We start from the raw sequence: 18,829 nt of genomic DNA on the forward strand, positions 1-18,829 counted from the left end.
TACACTGTTCACAGTGGGAGGGAGTAAATGCTGTTGGTGAGTTTGAGGAGATTACTAACAGCTGGACAGAAAGCAAATTCAGTAGCCGGCAGATGTCAACATTTACTCCTCACTGATTGTTATATCACAAATCAGTTCAGATGCCTAATCCTTTTTTAGCTGCAGAAATATCAACAAGAATCTTGGGCCGTTTGGGAACACAAAGTTTCAAAATGGCATGGTCTCTTTCACATTTAAATATATGCAAGCTTATACAAAAGATTCACAGAGGACAGTAAATTTGTAAAGTATGTAATCTGAACTTCAACTTTTAAATATTTGTTGGCTGATCAGTTTCTGGATACTAAACAACAGCTGTATCCCCAAATTAGGGAGAATAATTATTTGTAATAAGAGAACCACCTATAATCTTTGTTGAAAGCCTAACAAATGTCAGGTTTCTCAAGGGGTTCCATTTTCTAGTAACACACACTATAATCCTGACATTAAACAAAATGCCCATAAAGAATTCTCTTTCTATGAATTCCTCTATGCATTCATTTTTTAAATGTGTGTCCATTCCACTCTTTAAGAATGGAAGAACTATTCTGGTGTATCGGAGGAAAGGTACATCTAGTCTAGAACATTTGTTTGCTTTGCCACATCTTTACAGCAAGGAATCTTAAAACTTATTCACTGTGTGAAAATGTACTTTCTTTTGGTTGTCCCAAAACTATTTACAAATCAATGTCATTGGGTTAGTTCAAGTATTACAAGTATATGAGTAAAATTGATCTCTCTTCTTTACACACCTTTCATTAGTTTATAATGAAGATATCAAAGGAGGGGACAAACAAGAAGTTTTGCCCCAGCACATATCACTTGGAACTTGTTTACACTGAATCTCATCTTTGGGTTTGCATCCTGTATTTGGTGTTGTCAGCAAATCTGACTCACAGTTTACCCTGAGTGTTATCAGTGCTGTTAGCTCACCCCTAATAATAACTTCTACAGGGGCTAAGTATTATAAACTGCCGGAAGGCATTGTTAATGGGCAATGACATATTTGACATTAGAAGATACACAATGGGAAAACCTGGGATAGTACAGATGACATTATTAGGTTCAATAACAGAGTTAATAACAATGACTGAAACAGTGTGCTTATATACCACCCTTCTAGATAGGTTAGTGCCCAACTCAGAGCAGTGAACAGTCAGTATTATTATTATCCCCGCAAAACAGCTGGGGAGCTGGGGCTGAGAGGAGTGGCACACCCAAAGTCACCTGCTGAGTTCATGGCAGTTGTGGGAACTGAACGAGCAGAGTGCTGATTCAAAGTCCAGCCATTTAACCAGTACGCTACAGGCAATCCATTTACCTACAGTAAAGCCACAGTTCCTCGTATCACTGACTAGGATGAATACTGTATGCTGTAAACAGCTATTGTAGTTGGTGTACTGGCCTAGTTTTGTTTTGTGAAAATACTCACTCAATATTTTTTGCAGAAACAGCTAACCATGTGCTGGCCACTGTAGTAAGCTCTACTCGGCGGAGTTTTATGCATTCATCAGGACTTGGCCAACCTAGGCTACGATAATCTCTCCTTTTTCCTGAAAAAAGCAAACAAGTGAAAAGAAAAAAATGAGAGTAAACATAAGAGCATAAACATAAGAGAGAAAACTTAAGAGTAGATTTTCCTGTACAATTTTACATTTTGCAATGATATGTATTATATTTAACAAGAGCAGATTGCCACTCACAAGTAGACATGGGCACGAACAAGAAAAAAACCCCGAACAGGCTGTTCAGTGTTCGTTCCCAACGATGAACACGAACAGCTGACCGGAACAGAACTCGTCCCGTTAACCAACGTGTTCAGTGTTCGTTGGCGCCAGAGCAGCCCCTTAGCACTTAGAGAGCCCATATTCCCAGGAAATGTGCAGCAGGCTCTTCTCCAGCCATCATCCAAGCTTAGTCAAGATTGCAGTATGGATCTCAGAGTTATACATTCCCAAATTTGATGCCCCCAGCAAACTCCCATTCAATACAAACAGAGCCACCCTCTCCAGTCCAGTTCACTTCGTGCAGTGGACCTGAAGGTGGGCCACCTCCCCTCTCAGGGGTGGGGGGGGGGTCTGGCCACTGGCCGGCAGCACCCCCCATGTGCCCACCTGCCAGGTCTCCGGGTGGGAGGAAAATTATCCGCTCATGTAGCAAGGTGGTTGATGACTGCAGCCACTGGGCCTGGCGGGATCAGGGAGGTGGTGGCATGCCGCCTCCACACAGGGGGTGGGGGGTCTGGCCGCTTGCCAGCAGCACCCCCCATGTGCCCGCACGCCAGGCCTCTGGATCGGAGGTGGACAGATTATCCGCTTACGCAGCAAGGTGGTTGATGACTGTGGCCACTGGGTGGTTAGGTAAAGGGAGACCAAGGTCTTCCGGCCACGGTGATGAGCCGCACCTGGAAGATCCTGCGAGGGGGACGAGAAGACCCTGAATCAGCAGCTGCTGGCATGAACCACCTCCCTGCTGTCACAGAAAGGAGGGGACGGGGCGGTGCAAATGGTGGGGAAGGGACTCGTGGCAGTACCCAAGAGGGAGTGGAGGACAGACAGAACACAAAGTGGTCAGGGTGGGAGAGGGGGACCAAGGGCTTCCAGCCGCGGTGACGAGCCACACCTGGAAGATCCTGAGACAGGGCCTGGAAGACCCTGATCCGTCAGCGGCTGCTGGCATCAACCACCTCCCTGCCATCACGGAAAGGAGGGGATGGGGCAATGCAAGTGGTGGGGAAGGGACTCGTGGAAGTACCTGAGAGGGAGAGGTATGGACTGGGAACTGGAAAGCTCCCAAGTGAGAGGTAGTTGGGAGGGGTTGGAGGGGTCTCAGAGAGGGAGAGGAAGAAATAGGGCAGCGGCAGCAGCTGCCATCGCCCACCTTCCTGCCTTTGCGGAAAGGACAGGAGTCAAGGGACACATTCCCACCCAGCTCAAAGTGGTCCAGTCAGTCTCATTGACAGGGGAGCCACCACGCAGTGCAACTGTGCTGTATCCTTATATGGTACAATTAGCTGTGCAATCGCAGCCGAGCTGTCCCTTGTGACCAAGGAGGGAGCAGTAACAGGATAGTCCCTCGTGAAGTGGTGGCTGACATGACCCGCTGTCCTGCCTTCATGGAAGGAAGGGGATAGGCAGGAAAGGAGAGGTCATTCATAAGGGTCGGAGAGGTTCCACAGAGGGAGAGGTAGAAAGAGGGACCAGCAGCCCCAAGAAATGAGGGGGGCCAGAGCAGTTCCACACCGCTCTGAGACACCTCACCTGTGCAGGTAGTACGGGCACTACTCATAACAGTTTGGGCCGTACCGCCAGACAACAAACGCCTTCCTGCCTTTGCAGAAAGGAGGGGATGGATGGGACAGGAGACATTGCTTGGCCGAGTTAGAGTGGTTCCAGAGAGGGAGAGAGAGAAACAGGGCAGCAGCAGCAGCTGACATCGGCCACCTTCCTGCCTTTGCGGGAAGGATATGAGTCAAGGGACCCATTCCCCCCGCTCAGAGGGCACAGCGTTTGCAATGGATAGGGCCACCATGTGGCTAAACTACATGTGCAACAGCTCCTGAGCTGTTGCGCAAGTGCCCAAAGGAGGCTGCCGCCAGCATCACCCACTTTCCTGCCTTCGCAGAAAGGAGGTGTCATGATGATCTGGCTATGCCAGGAAGGCCTAGAAAGGCCTCAGAAGCCTATTAGCAGTGGGAGTGGGCTGGCTAAACCTGACCCAAATATGCCAGCCCTCATTCGAGATATCCACAGGACTCGATGGGCAAGGGTGCATGGCGACGGCATGGAAAACCAAGGGGCAAGATGTTTTAGTAGCCTGTGGAACCCCACGCACTCCACGATGGATATGGGCAAGCCATGTAGGGCAATTGTCTCTGCCAAGACGTGAAGGCCCGCCTCCTGAGCCCTCAATCTTGCCGTTGTAAGCAGCGCTGTCCCAGACCCCGAGGGGACAACCATACGGAGGTGTTGAAACGTGGACCACTAACTGTCCCATGGGAAGGAGGATGAACGGTTACAGGCTGTGCTGCGGAGCTGGCCACGGACGACGGAGCGAGGGGTGGACTGCAGGCAGGGACACCACTGAGAGTTTGGGATGGGGACGGGAGGGATGTTTCATAAAACACAAACCATTCCTCCAGGGATCTGTCACCCACCCCCTCCTCGATACGTTGAGAGAGATCCTCCCCCCTAGCAGAAAGACCTCTTTGGCCTCCTCCACAGCCCCCACAGGTGAATCTCGGGGAGCGGGAGTACTCTCTGCTGCCCCCGAGCCACACTCAGTACTGCTTTCCACAAGTAAACCAGGAGGACTGCATTTACACTTCACCCCACGACCACCCATGGCGGCCACCACAACAGGAAGACTCATTGTGCCACCAAACTAGAATTAAGGAGGACAGAAAAGGAGATAACACTGTGAGCCCTCAGCTGAGGTGCCCACTGAGCTTGGCCCCACAGTCTGGCAGCAGCCCTAGCCCAGCACACCCACAAGCCTGACCACCAGATCAGGCACTGCTATTGATAGTAATAATAATCAGTGTGAACCCTCAGCCGAGGTGCCCACAGAGCTTGGCCTCAGAGCCTGGCAGCAGCCCTGGAACCAGAGGGCTGGGACTAGAGCCCTAGCCCTGCACACCCACAAGCCTGACCAGATCAGGCACTGATATTGGTAGTAATAATAGTAGTCAGGGTGAGCCCTCAGCCAAGGTGCCCACTGAGCTTGGCCCCAGGGCCTGGCAGCAGCCCTGGAACCACAGGCTGGGGCTAGAGCCCTAGCCCAGCACACCCACAGGCCTGACCACCAGATCAGGCACTGATATTGATAGTAATAATAATCAATGTCAGTCGAGGTGCCCACAGAGCTTGGCCTCAGAGCCTGGCAGCAGCTCTGGAGCCAGAGACTAGGGCTAGAGCCCTAGCTCAGCACTCCCAGAGACCTGACCAGATCAGGCACGAATAATAATTTGAGCCCTCAGCCGAAGTGCCCACTGACCTTGGTCCCAGGGCCTGACAGCAGCTCTGGAACCAGAGGGTGAGGCTAGAGCCCTAGCCCTGCACACCCACAAGCCTGAACAGATCAGGCACTGATATTGATAGTAATAATAGTAGTCAGGGTGAGCCCTCAGCCAAGGTGCCCACTGAGCTTGGCCCCAGGGCATGGCAGCAGCCCTGGAACTGGAGGCTGAGGTTAGAGCCCTAGCTCAGCACACCCACAAGCCTGACCACCAGATCAGGCACTGCTATTGATAGTAATAATAATAGTCAGGGTGAACCCTCAGCCGAGGTGCCCACTGAGCTTGGCCCCAGGGCCTGGCAGCAGCCCTGGAACCACAGGCTGGAGCTAGAGCCCTAGCCCAGCACTCCCAGAGACCTGACCAGATCAGGCAGTAATAATCAGGGTGAGCCCTCCGCTGAGGTGCCCAATGAGCTTGGCCCCAGGGCCTGGCAGCAGCCCTGGAACCAGAGAGGATAGATCCCTATCCCACCCACCACACACAGAAAAAAGCCCAGCTCCAATGCACTCTCCCTGTCTCTCTCCCAAAAGGCTCTCTCTCCCACTCCACTGCTTGCTGAAAGTGAAACCAGAACTGGAAGCGCAGTGCCCTTTTATAAGCAGAGATCTCATGGAGAAACGCAAGAGGTCTGTGGTTGGCAGTCAGAACTGCCTAACAGGGTTTGCAGGGATGAGATTAGAGTTCCCATGGCCACAGAACACCCCCTCCTCCCTCCCTCCCCCCGCTGGGTGTCTGCTCCCACGTTACCAATTGTTACCAATTTACAGCTCCATGCTTGGAAGGAAGACCTGCCCATCAAGCTAAGTTGGCCTTTGATTGGGGTGTGAACCCTCAGCTGAGGTGCCCACAGAGCTTGGGGAGACAGAGGGAGTGCAGACAGAGTTCAGGCACTCCCCCACTCCGTTGGCGAGGCAATTGATTGAAGGCGCCTGAGTGTCTGGCTTCCTGAAGGACGGCCGAGCGCAAGAAGGCTTGCGAGTCGCAACAACCACCTGTTCGGCTGGAATGGCCCATCATGAACAGCCCGTTTGTGAGCAGCCGAGCAGCCTGTTCGTTGTTTTTTTCCGTTCGTAATGCTGTTCGTGCCCACGTCTACTCACAAGAACAAAACTTCCAAACTCTGATTTCCAGATATGGCTTCTATGACTCTTGAAAGCAGGTCTTTGTCAGTGGACCTAAGAACTGTGTAGGGACAAAGTGGGGACTTGTAACTAGGGTTGCCAACTGCAAAATGCCCTCTTCCTTTAACAGAGGCTCAATGGGATATTATTTACTTCCAAACCATGAAAAGCTTCAGCAGCTCATTTCCACACATTAAGCCTCAGTTAAAGGAACAGGAGATTTTTCTCCAACCCTGCTGGCAGCCATATCTGCATTTGAGTGGGGGGACAGAATTGGCTGAAATCAATATCACTCCTTTTCTGCTGGTGGAGCGCCTATCACCAGTGGAATGCTTACATTAGGAACTAGGCCAGTAACTGCTGCCAGCTCCAGACTCTTCCTCCTGTTAGATCCCTGGTGGAAGGTCCATTTCACCCATTTAAATTGCTAGGGCTGGAGGACACAACTAGGGATGATAAAAGTTATCTGCTTCCACTAACAGTAGCCAATGTTCAACCACTGTTTTCTTACCAAAGTTTCAAATTCTTGAACTCTCAAACATACAATGTAAGGGATTGTACAGTCATGACAGTAGCTAGTTACCACCACCACCTTAACTGCTTGGATAAAAAGGTCTGGGGGCATGAGCACTGCAGTATTATGAGAGAGGACACACGGAAGGACTCAGTGGTTACTTTTGTGACAATGAAAATCACAAGATGCATTTTAATAGTTTGCAACCTGTCTCCTAATGTAGAAATAAAAAGCATCTGAAAAAGTTTCACTCTTGCTACTAAAAAAATTGTACCTGGTGGACCAGGGGAACGTATTTTTGGCCCACTGATCTCTAGTGCCATATGATAAAGGTTCTCCTTTTCTCCATTTACCCCATCCTCCCCAATTCTTCCAGCAGGCTCTTGTGGATCCAGACTTTCTGCTTTGGATTTCTTTACACGCTTCACTTGGAATGTAATCTGTCAAACAGAAATATTGTGAGGGTAACAGAACTAAATCTATTAAACATGCTGTTAAGAAGGAAGTGCTAGCTGACTTCCAGCAGACTAAGTTGATTTCAAGGGCAATTGCCAGACAGTTTCTCTTTTCTTTGTATCTGTAACCACTCCCCCATTCTGCTCGCGTCCCAGTGCATCAAATTGTACAAATATAATCATATAAAAATAATTCCTTTAAACACAAGGTTATGCAACAGTTTTAGCACTGAAAATCCACACTAAAAATGAGTCTGAACAGCTGCAAAAAATCAGCATATTCTATTTTCTATTATGAAATTTTAAATTAAATCAGTGTGCCAGGCCAATGATGATGCCCAAATCAGGCCTCACAAAGTCTTCCAGCCATCCAGATATTACTGAGAAATAGGGATCCCAGGTGCCCACCAGTGGCAGGCAATCTCCCAGTGGTTGGCCCATGATTTCAAGCCACCTGGTAATGACCTACCACTGGCAGGCACCCTGGGTACATGTACAGCTCATGTGCTCCTAGCAGATGCAATGTATGTCACTTCCAGAAGTAACATCATCGTGTCGCCACTGGAAGCACGCATGAAGATCGTCAAGAAGATGAGTGCTGGATCCCCCTCCCCCACAGGGAGGGACCCGGCAACCCTACTGAGAAACCCTCAGGAGTAGCATGGGAACTGGTACAGGGGCTGTACCAACAAGCAACTTAAAAACAAAAATCATACAACACTCCCAACCAGCTCCTCCCCATTCACATCTTCCTGAACCCTCTAAAACCTTTCTCTTGAAAATCAGGGGACTCTCAGGGACAGTATAGCAGGGAGTACAGGGGGCAGCAGCAAGAAGGGGGAAATCCGCAAAAATCCCTTCCCTCCCTCCCCTGGGACAAATTTGGGCTTTTCTTGTTGGTTTTGGCCCTACACAGCTTCAATTTATACCCCAATTTCCACACACATGTTTTTGCCTTTAGGATTGCCTTGGGGATTTTTTTTTTTGTTTTCCCCGTTTTTTCCTCGTTCTTTTGAGATCACTTTTACCTCAATCTTTTTTAAAAAGCTGATTCTGAGTTGCCTTTGTTCTTTGCGCAGAATGTTTCTTTTGGTTTTGTTTGTCCTGCCCACTCCCACCCACCTCCAACCACTTTCTAATGATTGATTGTTCTTCTTGGTCAAACACTCCTCCCTCCCTCCGCCTTCCTCCCTCATTCTTGGTTTCACTTTCTTTTTTTAAATCATCAACTTCAAAAAGTTAAAACAACCTAAGTAAAAAGCTATATCTCTGCAATGGAAGGGGCTAGACACTTTAAAAAAATGAAATCCGAGGATTCAGAGAACCTGTTGCATCTATTATTACAATGTTAGGTCATTATAAGATTATGAAATTGATGATTTTTTAAAAAAATTGCAAAAATCCCACGGAGGTGGGAACATAAGCATGAGGTAAAAATAAAAAGGGGAGTATGTTATGACATCACAGATGATGCCACTAATGATGACAGCACTCTCTCTTGAAAATCCTCATTATTTACATAAGGAAGAAAATAAACTGATTCCACAATTGTTAAAATGCAGAGGGAGGACAGACATGTAGAAGAACTGTACCCAAACTGATTCGAGTACTTAAGAATCGGTTACTAAGAATATCAGGAATAAGTTGAGTGTACAGAAAAGCCCTTTGTTCTGTCCACAGACATTATTTCATTTGTCAAAAGGTATGGAAAGTGATTTCTGCCAATTCTCTTGTCTTGATGCAGCAACCTGTGCCACATCCAATTTATCTTCAGAGCTCCCTGGTTACCAAAAACAGAGAGAGTTTTTGGGGAGCAGGGAGGGCACAAAGAACTACATGCAGTATAAAGGAAGGCGGAAAAAATTCTTTCCCTGAACATTTTACACTCTCAGAAGACTTTGAGACAACCTACATTAGCATCAACTCCATTCTGTCCCTCTGAATCCCAAAAGGACAGTCATGAATATATAGGATCATTCTCCCATCTCACTACTGGTGTTATGGGTTTGGTTGGTTCTTAGGACCAAATTAGATGTAACAGAGAGGAGGAGGAGGCAAAGTACAAAAAAGCAGGTTGGAACACAGAAAGAGGCAGCAGAGATGGGGAAGCAGAGAGACTGGTGCTGTTACAGAGAAGAGAGTGGGTGACAGAAAAATGGGTTTATGTGCCTAGAATGAGGAAACAGAACAAAAGGATTGAGTCTAACACAGATAGGGTTGCAATGAGATCTGTGGTGGTACAGAAAGGAGTGCATGAGTTATAGGGAGAAAAATGGGTTAATGGGAAAAAAGAAAATAGAAGAGTAAGATTTGAGCCCAGTAGCACCTTAAAGACCAACAAGATTTTCCAGGGTGTAAGGTGTTGAGGCCCTGACCTGGATGGTCCAGGCTAGCCCAATCTCATCAGAAGCTAAGCGGGGTCAGCCCTGGTTAATAACTGGATGGGAGACTAACAAGGAAGACCAGGGTTGCTATGAAGAGGCAGGTAATGGCAAACCACCTCTGAATATTTCTTGCATTGTAAACCCTACAGAGATGCCACAACCAGCTGCAACTTGATGGCACTTTCTAGTACCAAGCTTTTGAGAATCAAACTTCCTCCGTCAGAAGGGAGCTTGACTCTTGAAAGCTTACATCCTAGAAAATCTTGGTCTTTAAGGTGTTACGGAACGTGAATTTTGATCTTCTACTGCAGACCAACATGGTTACTTAAAAAAGAGAGGTATAAATAAAATTATTGTTATTGTTGTTTTGTTATTATTGTTGTTATTGTTATTACTGTTATGAGTGAAAAAGGCCACATAAAAGTAGCCCACAGAGTGATTACAGTTGTATTGTAGAAACTTAGAACCATTAACATCTTAAAAGAGTATAACTCTGCTTAGGATTGTACTGTGAAACCACTAGACTGTGCAACTTGTACATGGCTCACAGTGCAATACTGAGCCAAGTTACTCCATTCTAAACTGAGTTAAATGAATGGCCAGAGTAACCTTGCATAGGACTGCATTATCAGAAGCAAAATGATGACTGAGAGAAATACTTTGAATCAAAAATAATGTGAGTAGGCTCATAGAAAATCTGGATCCAATTTACAATCCAATCCGAGGAGATTTCTTACCCATTCAGCTTCATCATCATCATCTCCACAGTCACCAAAACAGGAACTGCCCAGTCCATCTTGAGAGCCCTTCTTCAGGACACGGATCCCTTGCAAGTCCATCCGATGGCCTTTCACTTCCAGTGCCCCCTCAAAAGCTTCAAGTGGCCAAGAGTTTTCAAATTCATCCACTAGCGCCAACATCTCCTCGGACATCTGAGTGTTCCCTAAATTCTCCACTCCTTCTGAGCCATTGCTTTCTGCAATAACAGTGCCTGTAAAGGAGGATCAACAAATTAAATCACTTGGCTCAAAAGCTGTAGTATTATTATGCTCAGATACTGTGCAAAAAACAAACAAGCCACTTCTTGTTTCCCTGAACCAAGCAGAACAGATGGTATAAAAATACCCCCTGAAAGTCATACTGTTCTTAAGGAAGGTAGTTCCCTCATTTAAAGCACGTTTCCATTAACTTTGCAAATATGAAGGGCAAAAGCACCCAAGCTGGGAGCCTGCAACAAAATCGGTGTGTGTGTGTGTGTGTTAAATGAATGGATGATGCTCCGCTTACCCAAAGCTTCCCCGCCAAATATTATGAATTTTTAGGGGCTCAAGCAGGACAATTTCCCCATTCATCCCAATTCCCTTTTCCCTTTTTAAATGACAACTCGGTGTGATCTAACAGGGCTCTTTAATATTCTTATCCAATCAAGCATCCAACCATACTTTCAAACAGAAAATGCACAAGCAGAATCAAAGGACTGTGGTATCATTTGTTTGTGGAAAAGAATTCTATAATGAAAGTTTCCCTCCCAGTGCAATTAAAATTGTTTTTCAACTTCTCCTTTATAGTTTTGAGATGATGTTGTAAAGTTCATAATGCAGCCTGATTTGTATGACACATTGGCCTTCATTACATCACTTATCTGTGTTAGTCTTACACTTACACATCCCTGTCATGTTTCAATAGGCTTGCCATGTAAGGAGGCATATATGAGCACAGCCCAAACTGGTGTGTCCTCAGCATGCCAGGTAAATGCATTTTAACATGACACTGTATGCATGGAACTCAATGAGTTACTTGTAGTCTACATCCTGTATACATCTGACTGGGGTATACCTATGGCAGGAAAGGCCACATGCCAAGGCTCTGGAAGTCTTAATAATTGCATAGAAGTGGGATTTTTGGCAGGCATAGCTTTTCAAATTGCAACAGAACAGTGACATGAGAAGCCGTGCTTTTCAAAATTCTGTCTTTCACACCACTATTAAAGGCTCAGGAGTACTAATATCGAAACTGTTGGCCAAACCGTATCTAGAAGAGTACAACATAACATCTGCTCTGAAAATGCAAGCTCAGCCTTGTTGCTGTGCCCGGTAGTTCCAAGATTTACTTACTTTCTAAAGTCAAAGAGGTCGAATCCCTTGTGGAACTATGCATGAGATCTGTCGAATCATCTTCAACAGCTGTCTCAAGATTTTCTTCCACTGAGAAGATTGCAGAGTTCTGTGAGTCAAAGTACTTCTGCCTGGAATGTCTTTCACTTGGGCTCTTCTCAGGACAGTGGCCTGTGAGAGAGACAGAAATGCAGACACAATTACTTCTGGGCAAAGCAACTACTACACAGCCTGAATTATTTATATATATGAGTAAAAGGTAACTATATGCAGCTGTACAGAAGTGATGGAAGTCAAATAGTAACCACATTTAGTAGATCCTCGAATGGCTTATTATCCCTATCTCAATTACAGCATATTCAGATAGCAGGTTTTCATGTTCCTGATATGGTACATTGGCACACAGTGGAGAACTCACAATCTCTTATAGGAAAAAGGCAGCCCTTTCAGTACAAGAACCACACTGTATAGACCATAAGGCAAATCTCATCCGCCATTATGATGGCATGCAAATAATTTTGTTATGTGTAGAGAAGACACATAACTCATGAGAAAACTCATACACACACTCAAGACTGAAGTGGCCACCATGTGCCAGGGTTCATGTGTGCACAAATGTGTGCTGGCCAGAAGAAAAAGTTTCTCAAGCAACATTTTTTAGTCTTGTATAGATTTTCCTACACACATAGCATCAAAACAAAACTCTGAGAATTCAGTCTTGGAAAAAGTACTTAGAAAGGTACTATTAGGTTTGCTTTTAAAATTCAGACTTGTACTGAATTCAATAGCTGCAGCTGCAGCCTTGATTTTATGGTTGCAAAGGACCAATCAATGCCACAATTAAAACTTCTTAATACTAATGTCTATAATGATTTTGCTCTTTCTTCTGGGGCATTAGGTGTTGGTGACTTTCACACTCCTCAGTTTTGCTTGAGAAGAGTCACAGAGTCAGTCATTAGCATGAGCAAAATACGACTAGACATGGGCATGAACAGAAAAAAACGAACATGGTGTTCATTGCCATCCATGAACAACGAACAACGAACATTGACAAACATGACCTGTTCATGAACATGTTCATGGGGACCAGCAGGCTCTCCTCCAGCCATCAAGATCCCTACCGCACCACTCCTAGAAACCTTACCTGAGCAGGCAGCAGGAAAGGTACCAGTAATAAATAATAGCTTGGCCCAGAGCCTGGCAGCAGCCCTGGAACTTGAAAAGGTAGATCCCTACCCCACCACACACAAAGAAAATTCAAGCTCCAATGCACTCTCCCTCCCTCTCTCTCTCAAAATACCAACAACAAATGTCTCTCCCTCTCCACTGTCTGCAAAACCAGTGCTGGGAGCCCCCCTCCCCCCTGCTCTTTGCTTCCTTGTAACAAATTTGGAGCTCCACACTTGAAAGGAAGACCTGCCTATTAAGCTAAATTGGGCTTAGATTGGGGTTCCCAGGGCAACAGCAGGAGTTCAGACAGAGTTCAGGCAGTCCCTTCCTCTGGTTGCCAAGGGAATTGATTGCAGGTGCCAGACTGTCAGGCTTGACGAACAAGTCTTGCAACGACTACCTGTTCGTTTAGAATGGGGCCTCACGAACAGCTTGTTTGCAAACAGCTGATTGGGGTGTTTGTGGCTTTTTAAAGTTCGTATTGCTGTTTGTGCCCATCTCTAAATACGACTCTCAAGATATAATGAATTTCACTGTCCAGATAACATCAGCTAGTGACCAGCTTCCTACCCTTACCTTCCTCCATAGTATGAAGTCTGGCTTGAATTGCCTGAAGCTCTTTGATATGCAGGCTCTCTCTGATGGAGGTGCTCACAGAAATAAGCAGAGATCAAAGAAGCCTCTGTTCTGATCCTGGATACTCAGTAAAATGTGCTTCAGTGCTGGCTGTAACTATTTATTTTTTGTAAGCTGTCTTTCATAAGTGCACTGTAGTGTTCAGAGTGTCAGATTAGGATCTAGAAGACTCAAGTTCAAATCTCCAGTGCTATGGAAGCTTGCCAGGTTACCCTGAGCCAGTCACACACACTCAGCCTAACCTACCTCACAGGGCTGTTGTAGGGATAAACTGAAGGAGAGCAGAACGATGTAAGCTGCTCTGGGTCCCTACTGGGAAGAAAAGGCAGGATATAAATGAAGTAAACAAATAACCATCAATTTGTTTAAAAGGCTGCTGAGAAATGTAATTTTCAAAAGTGATTTAATGGGGGGAAGGGAAGAGATGGAAGCGTTAAGGACATGTGGGAGACACTGAAATGTGAAGAGTCTTGATTGTGGGCTTCCCTATGGTATTCTCTGTTGGATGCTGTACTAAGTGGACTATTGGTACAATCTAGCATGGCTAACCTTATGTTCTGATCCTTTCTTGGCACAGAAGGCTCAGTTGATAACGTTGTAACTGTCCACGAGAATTCAGTTAAAGCTGTATGTTACTTTTCACTCCACCCTGTCCTAAAGATTTTGTTCAGCTGCAGATATGGATAAAACAGGTACAGCACAAAACTCACACATCCAAGGTTATGGGATGGGTGCTTCTTCTTGAGTGGTATTCTTACATTGCATAATGTTTACGGAGGGAAAAACAATTAAAAATTACTTGCACAAACCTAAAGTAATAATTTGACTCCCTACGCTAAAACATCTTTCTACCAGCATAATTTCAGTATTTAAAAGCCATACACATACATCTTTATCCTGTTTCTTTTCTCTCTGATGCAGGATCAATCCAGATGAGATGTTGGAAGAATTGTGAATGGACCTCTGGTGCATTTTTAAAATTGCTAGGTAGCAGTCATGGAGAAGAGGAAGGATCGATTTACATCAGATGGATTGGGCAAAGGATTTTTTTTCTTTAACATGTTTTCATTTTTGCTTTCTTTTACTGATCTCAAATCCCCCCCTTCCTACTATAACCACTAGAAGATGCATACCAGTCACCTGTGTGCTTCCCCTAATGGGGCAAATGGCAGTTCTGGGGGGTGGGGGCATGTGAGGTTGGGAGGGAAGAGTGCAGAGGGAAAGAGCTAATCCTCTTCCCCAAACATGGCCCTGTTCTAAATCCCTCCCCTGTGGCTATTTATTAATATAAAGTCATTTGACCCAAGCCCCAGTCTGTCTATGGAAGTGCAGCGGTAGATGACCACCTCCCTAACATACAAAGATGTTCCATGTAAATGGAAGCAAGGCTTAGCATCCAAACCTATGGATTTCTACTTGCTTTTGCAGGTGGCAGTGGTAGAAGTTCTTATTTCTGTTGTGGATGACGGAACAAGGCTGTAGGCTGTAAGGGGGTAATCTTCCCAAAGGTCTAGTGACTTGAGACCTTGGGAAAACCGGGTAAATTCTACATCCCAATGATAAAATTGAGATGCCATACCACACTAAAATTTGAACAGACATGGGTACTCATTTTCCCTGGGTTTATGAGGAGGGAAGAAAACAAAAGAAAGTGAAATCTAAAAAGCTGTCCCCTTGCCTTTAATGTCCTGATAGGCAATATACTATTGAATAACAAAATGGAGATGTATCCACAAATATTTTACAAATATGTTGGGAAAAAATAGCTAAACCACACACAGAGATGGGGGAATTTTCTCGGTCATTGCTCCCCTATGTAGCTGAGTCACTTCCTCCACCATCTTCTCTCCCTTCCCCATTAAAATGTGATTGGTTCCATCTTTTAAAATCAATCCAATATGCAGAGTTTCATGTGTTAATTATAAGAGATAGTGAAAGCAGGACCCAAGAGCTGAAAATAGACCTTCTAGTTGACATCACATCCAGACTGACTTCAGCACAAGCCTGGTGCATTCTAAAAAAGTGATGTCCTTCCACAGGAGAAACCTTGGCCATTCTGATAGGGGAGGGGTGAAGAGGACTTTTAAGCAGATATGATGTTATGGAAACACTTCAGAGTATTAAAAACAACATTATGAGGAAAGTCAGGAGGACAAAGAAAGTCAAAGTTCTTGAAGCAAATCGATTAAGTTAGTACCATCTTTATTACCAATTTAAAATCGACTGCATTGGCTACTGGAGAGCTGAAACCCTGCTATTCTTAGAAAGCTAAACTACGTAATTTGCCTGATTTCAACCATTCTACAGCTGCTTTTAGATCTGATAAAGACATCATGTCAAAAGATATCAAAACACTGAAATTCTGATGGTCCCTGATAGGGCGTACCAAGTGTGCAACAGCAATAGTAGAAACTACTGCTGAGGAGGAATTCTATTAGAGTATGAACAGGACATGAGTCAAAATGACAAACTGTTTCAATCAATGCAAATGCAATGTGCCAGTGTTGTATAGTGGTTAGAATGTCAGACTAGGATCTGGGAGACCTCTGCCATGGAAGCTTGTTGGGTGACCTTGGACCAGTCATATCCTCTCAATTTAACCTACTTCACAGGATTGTTGTGAGGATAAAATGGAGGAGAATGGTGTGAGCCACTTTGGGTCCCCATTGGGAAGAAAGGCAGGGTGTAAATGACATAAATAACAATGAAATACATAATGAAATGTTGGTGAGAGACAACATCATATGCAAAACCTGGATGGAAACAGAACTGCTCTGCTCAGCTATGATTAAGCTTTCATCTAGGTATCACATTTTAATGCTATGAAGAAATTAGGGAAGGCACAGGAAAAGTAAAGTAAGTTATAAAGGGTTGAGGATATCAGACACATTACTCGGTTAAAAAAAGTTTGAAGTGTCTGGTTATGTCTGTCCTAGAGAAAAGGGTGTTGGAGGTGGGAATGTCCTACTACTGCCCTGAGCTCAGTAGGTGGCCTTGGGTAAGCCACTCCTCTCAGTCCCAGCTCCTCAGCTGTATCGTGGGAATAATAACACTAACTTGTTCACTGCTCTGGGTGGGGCACTAATCTGTCCAGAAGAGTGGAATATAAACTCTATTATTGTTGTTGTTGTTGTTGATTATAAAAATGCTATTAACAACAGTTCTTCGTTATGATCAAGGTTAACACAAAGGTAATAAATTTGAATTAAATAGAGGCTGGATAAAACATTTGTGCATTATTTGATAATTGCACTTTATAACTCCGAATTAAAGGTGTGCACTGCAATTTAAAATAAAGAACAATGTTAACGTAAAACAGTATGAAAATTGCATTGTAGTGTTACAGATCTCTGATAGTTCATTCATGCATGCAAGCCATCACTTTTTGCTACTTGAGAAAAGTGTGGTGGAAAGTATCATCAAGTCACAACAACTGACTTTATGGCAACCTTGTAGGGTTTTTAAAGGCAAGAGACTTCAGAGGAGGTGGTTTGTCATGGCCTGCCTCTGTGTAGTGATCCTTGAATTCCTGGTTGGTCTGCCCTCCAACTACTAACCATTGCTGAACCTGTTTAGCTTCTGAGATCTGATGAGATTGGACTAGGGCATCCAGTTCAGGGCCATGAGAAACATGAATGTACTGTTTTGAGGAAAATGTCTTTCTCCAGTCAACACCGAACCAATATGCCTACACTACTAAAAAGGTATCATATTCCAGCAGATTCAAAACCAAGTTCTTGAATCTCAATCTCATGTACTACCTGCATCAAAAAGTGGCTGGAGGATAAGTAATATTAGTAGAAAAATGTCTTGCAGAAAAACCATCCCTTTCACTTGATCTATTCAGACTGTAACCTCCTTCTCTCCAGCTACTTAAAGTTTTAAAAGAAAAGTTTGAGTGAATACTCACTCATTTATTTACTTCATTTATACCTCACCTTTCTTCCCAATCAATACCTGAAGCAGTTTACATTGTTCCCCTTGCCTCCATTTTATTCCTCACAACAGCCATGTAAGGCAGGTTAGGCTGGGAGAGTATGACCGATCCAATGTGTGATCATCCAGCTACCTTCCATGGCAGAGCAGAGATCTGAACCTGGTTATTCCAAGTCCTAATCTGACACTCTAACCACTACATAACACTGGCTCTCATAGTCTGACTTTAAGATTAAAACAGGAGAATGCAGACCATAAAGGCTCAAAGAACTACAGATACTGACCAGTATTTCAAGTGGTCATAGTAGTACTTCAGTGGTCCTCTACACATCCTTAGCCAGCTCCCATGATTTTTGTCTATACAGTCTCTGGTGATGCCTTGCTATCGCTAGCCTTTTAGCTTGTTCTCCTTTTTCATCCCTCACAAAGATGTCAACAATATAAATTCTGGAAACAGAATTATCTAAAGTCAATTTAACAAATGCCATTCCCTGGTTATTGGCTTATTAAACTATAGAGTTCATCTTTTTCTGTAAAATGGAAATAGGTTAAACTTGGCTGGTACTACATGCTTTCATCCATGTACACTAGTGTAGTGTGCTCTGTGGAAATAAGTCTTCGGTTACAAAGTGAAGATAATATATTTTATTTTTATACACTCAATTTCTCTATTATCTGTATGATTTTCAAAAATAGGATGCCCTCAAAGTATTTCCAAGCGTAGGGTTGTTTTAATTTATGGGGGTTTGGGATAAAGCATCAAGCAGGTTGCTTTAGCTTGTAAGACGAACTGTAATGAAAAGACTCCATGCAGTCCAATAGTACATGTAGAGCCATGAGATTTCTTTTGTGCTTTATAAAAAAGAAAATAAAGAAAGCTAATGTCAGACTGTTTCTAGTTAACACAGCACCAGGTTTTTTTTCTGCTGGAATGAGCCGGAACTCTGTTTCAGTAGTTCAAAGAGATCACATGATCATGTGTTCTCCTCCCCTCCCTCTCAACCAGCCCTCACCCTGTGTGTTCATGCTGTGTCTTCTGTTGCATATCCTCCCTTCAAATTTTCCCTGGTAGTTATGTTAAATCCCCTGTAATTCTCCTCTTTTAATTTTGATACCTCTTTATTGTCTTAATAATTTAAAAGGAAGTATTGTTTTTAATAGATGTGGTTTACCATTGCCTGCCTCTGTGAAACAATCCTAGAGGGATCACCTACTTAGCTTCCAAGATCTAAGATCAGGGTAGCCTGGGTTGTCCTGGTCTGGGCTCAGGTGGTATACTGTCCCAGTTAACTCTTACGGTCTCAAGCCTATGCTTGGTCTCACTTTGCTCATCCCTGATTTAGATTGGGGTTGTGCAAGGAGAGGAAAGAGTTCTGGCACTTCAAGCTCAGTTTGCTTTTGCTAATAGAAGCTGTGTTCCCCGTGCTGTGGTAGCATTTTAAA

General features: G+C 44.6%; 1 protein-coding gene across 2 annotated transcripts in view; it reads right to left on the reverse strand.

Annotated features, from left to right (window-relative positions):
- TTC17 (tetratricopeptide repeat domain 17) overlaps window positions 1-18,829 on the reverse strand; it is a 104,162-nt gene that overhangs the window by 24,219 nt on the left and 61,114 nt on the right. For both annotated transcript variants that reach the window (XM_054972264.1, XM_054972262.1), the window contains exons 17-20: window positions 11,645-11,815; window positions 10,268-10,521; window positions 6,966-7,131; window positions 1,472-1,592 (exon numbers count right to left, since the gene is read on the reverse strand). In XM_054972264.1, coding sequence (XP_054828239.1) covers window positions 1,472-1,592; window positions 6,966-7,131; window positions 10,268-10,521; window positions 11,645-11,815 — 712 coding nt within the window. The remainder of the gene's footprint in view (window positions 1-1,471; window positions 1,593-6,965; window positions 7,132-10,267; window positions 10,522-11,644; window positions 11,816-18,829) is intronic.

Source organism: Eublepharis macularius, chromosome 2, assembly GCF_028583425.1.
Source record: "Eublepharis macularius isolate TG4126 chromosome 2, MPM_Emac_v1.0, whole genome shotgun sequence".
Taxonomy (NCBI): domain Eukaryota; kingdom Metazoa; phylum Chordata; class Lepidosauria; order Squamata; family Eublepharidae; genus Eublepharis; species Eublepharis macularius.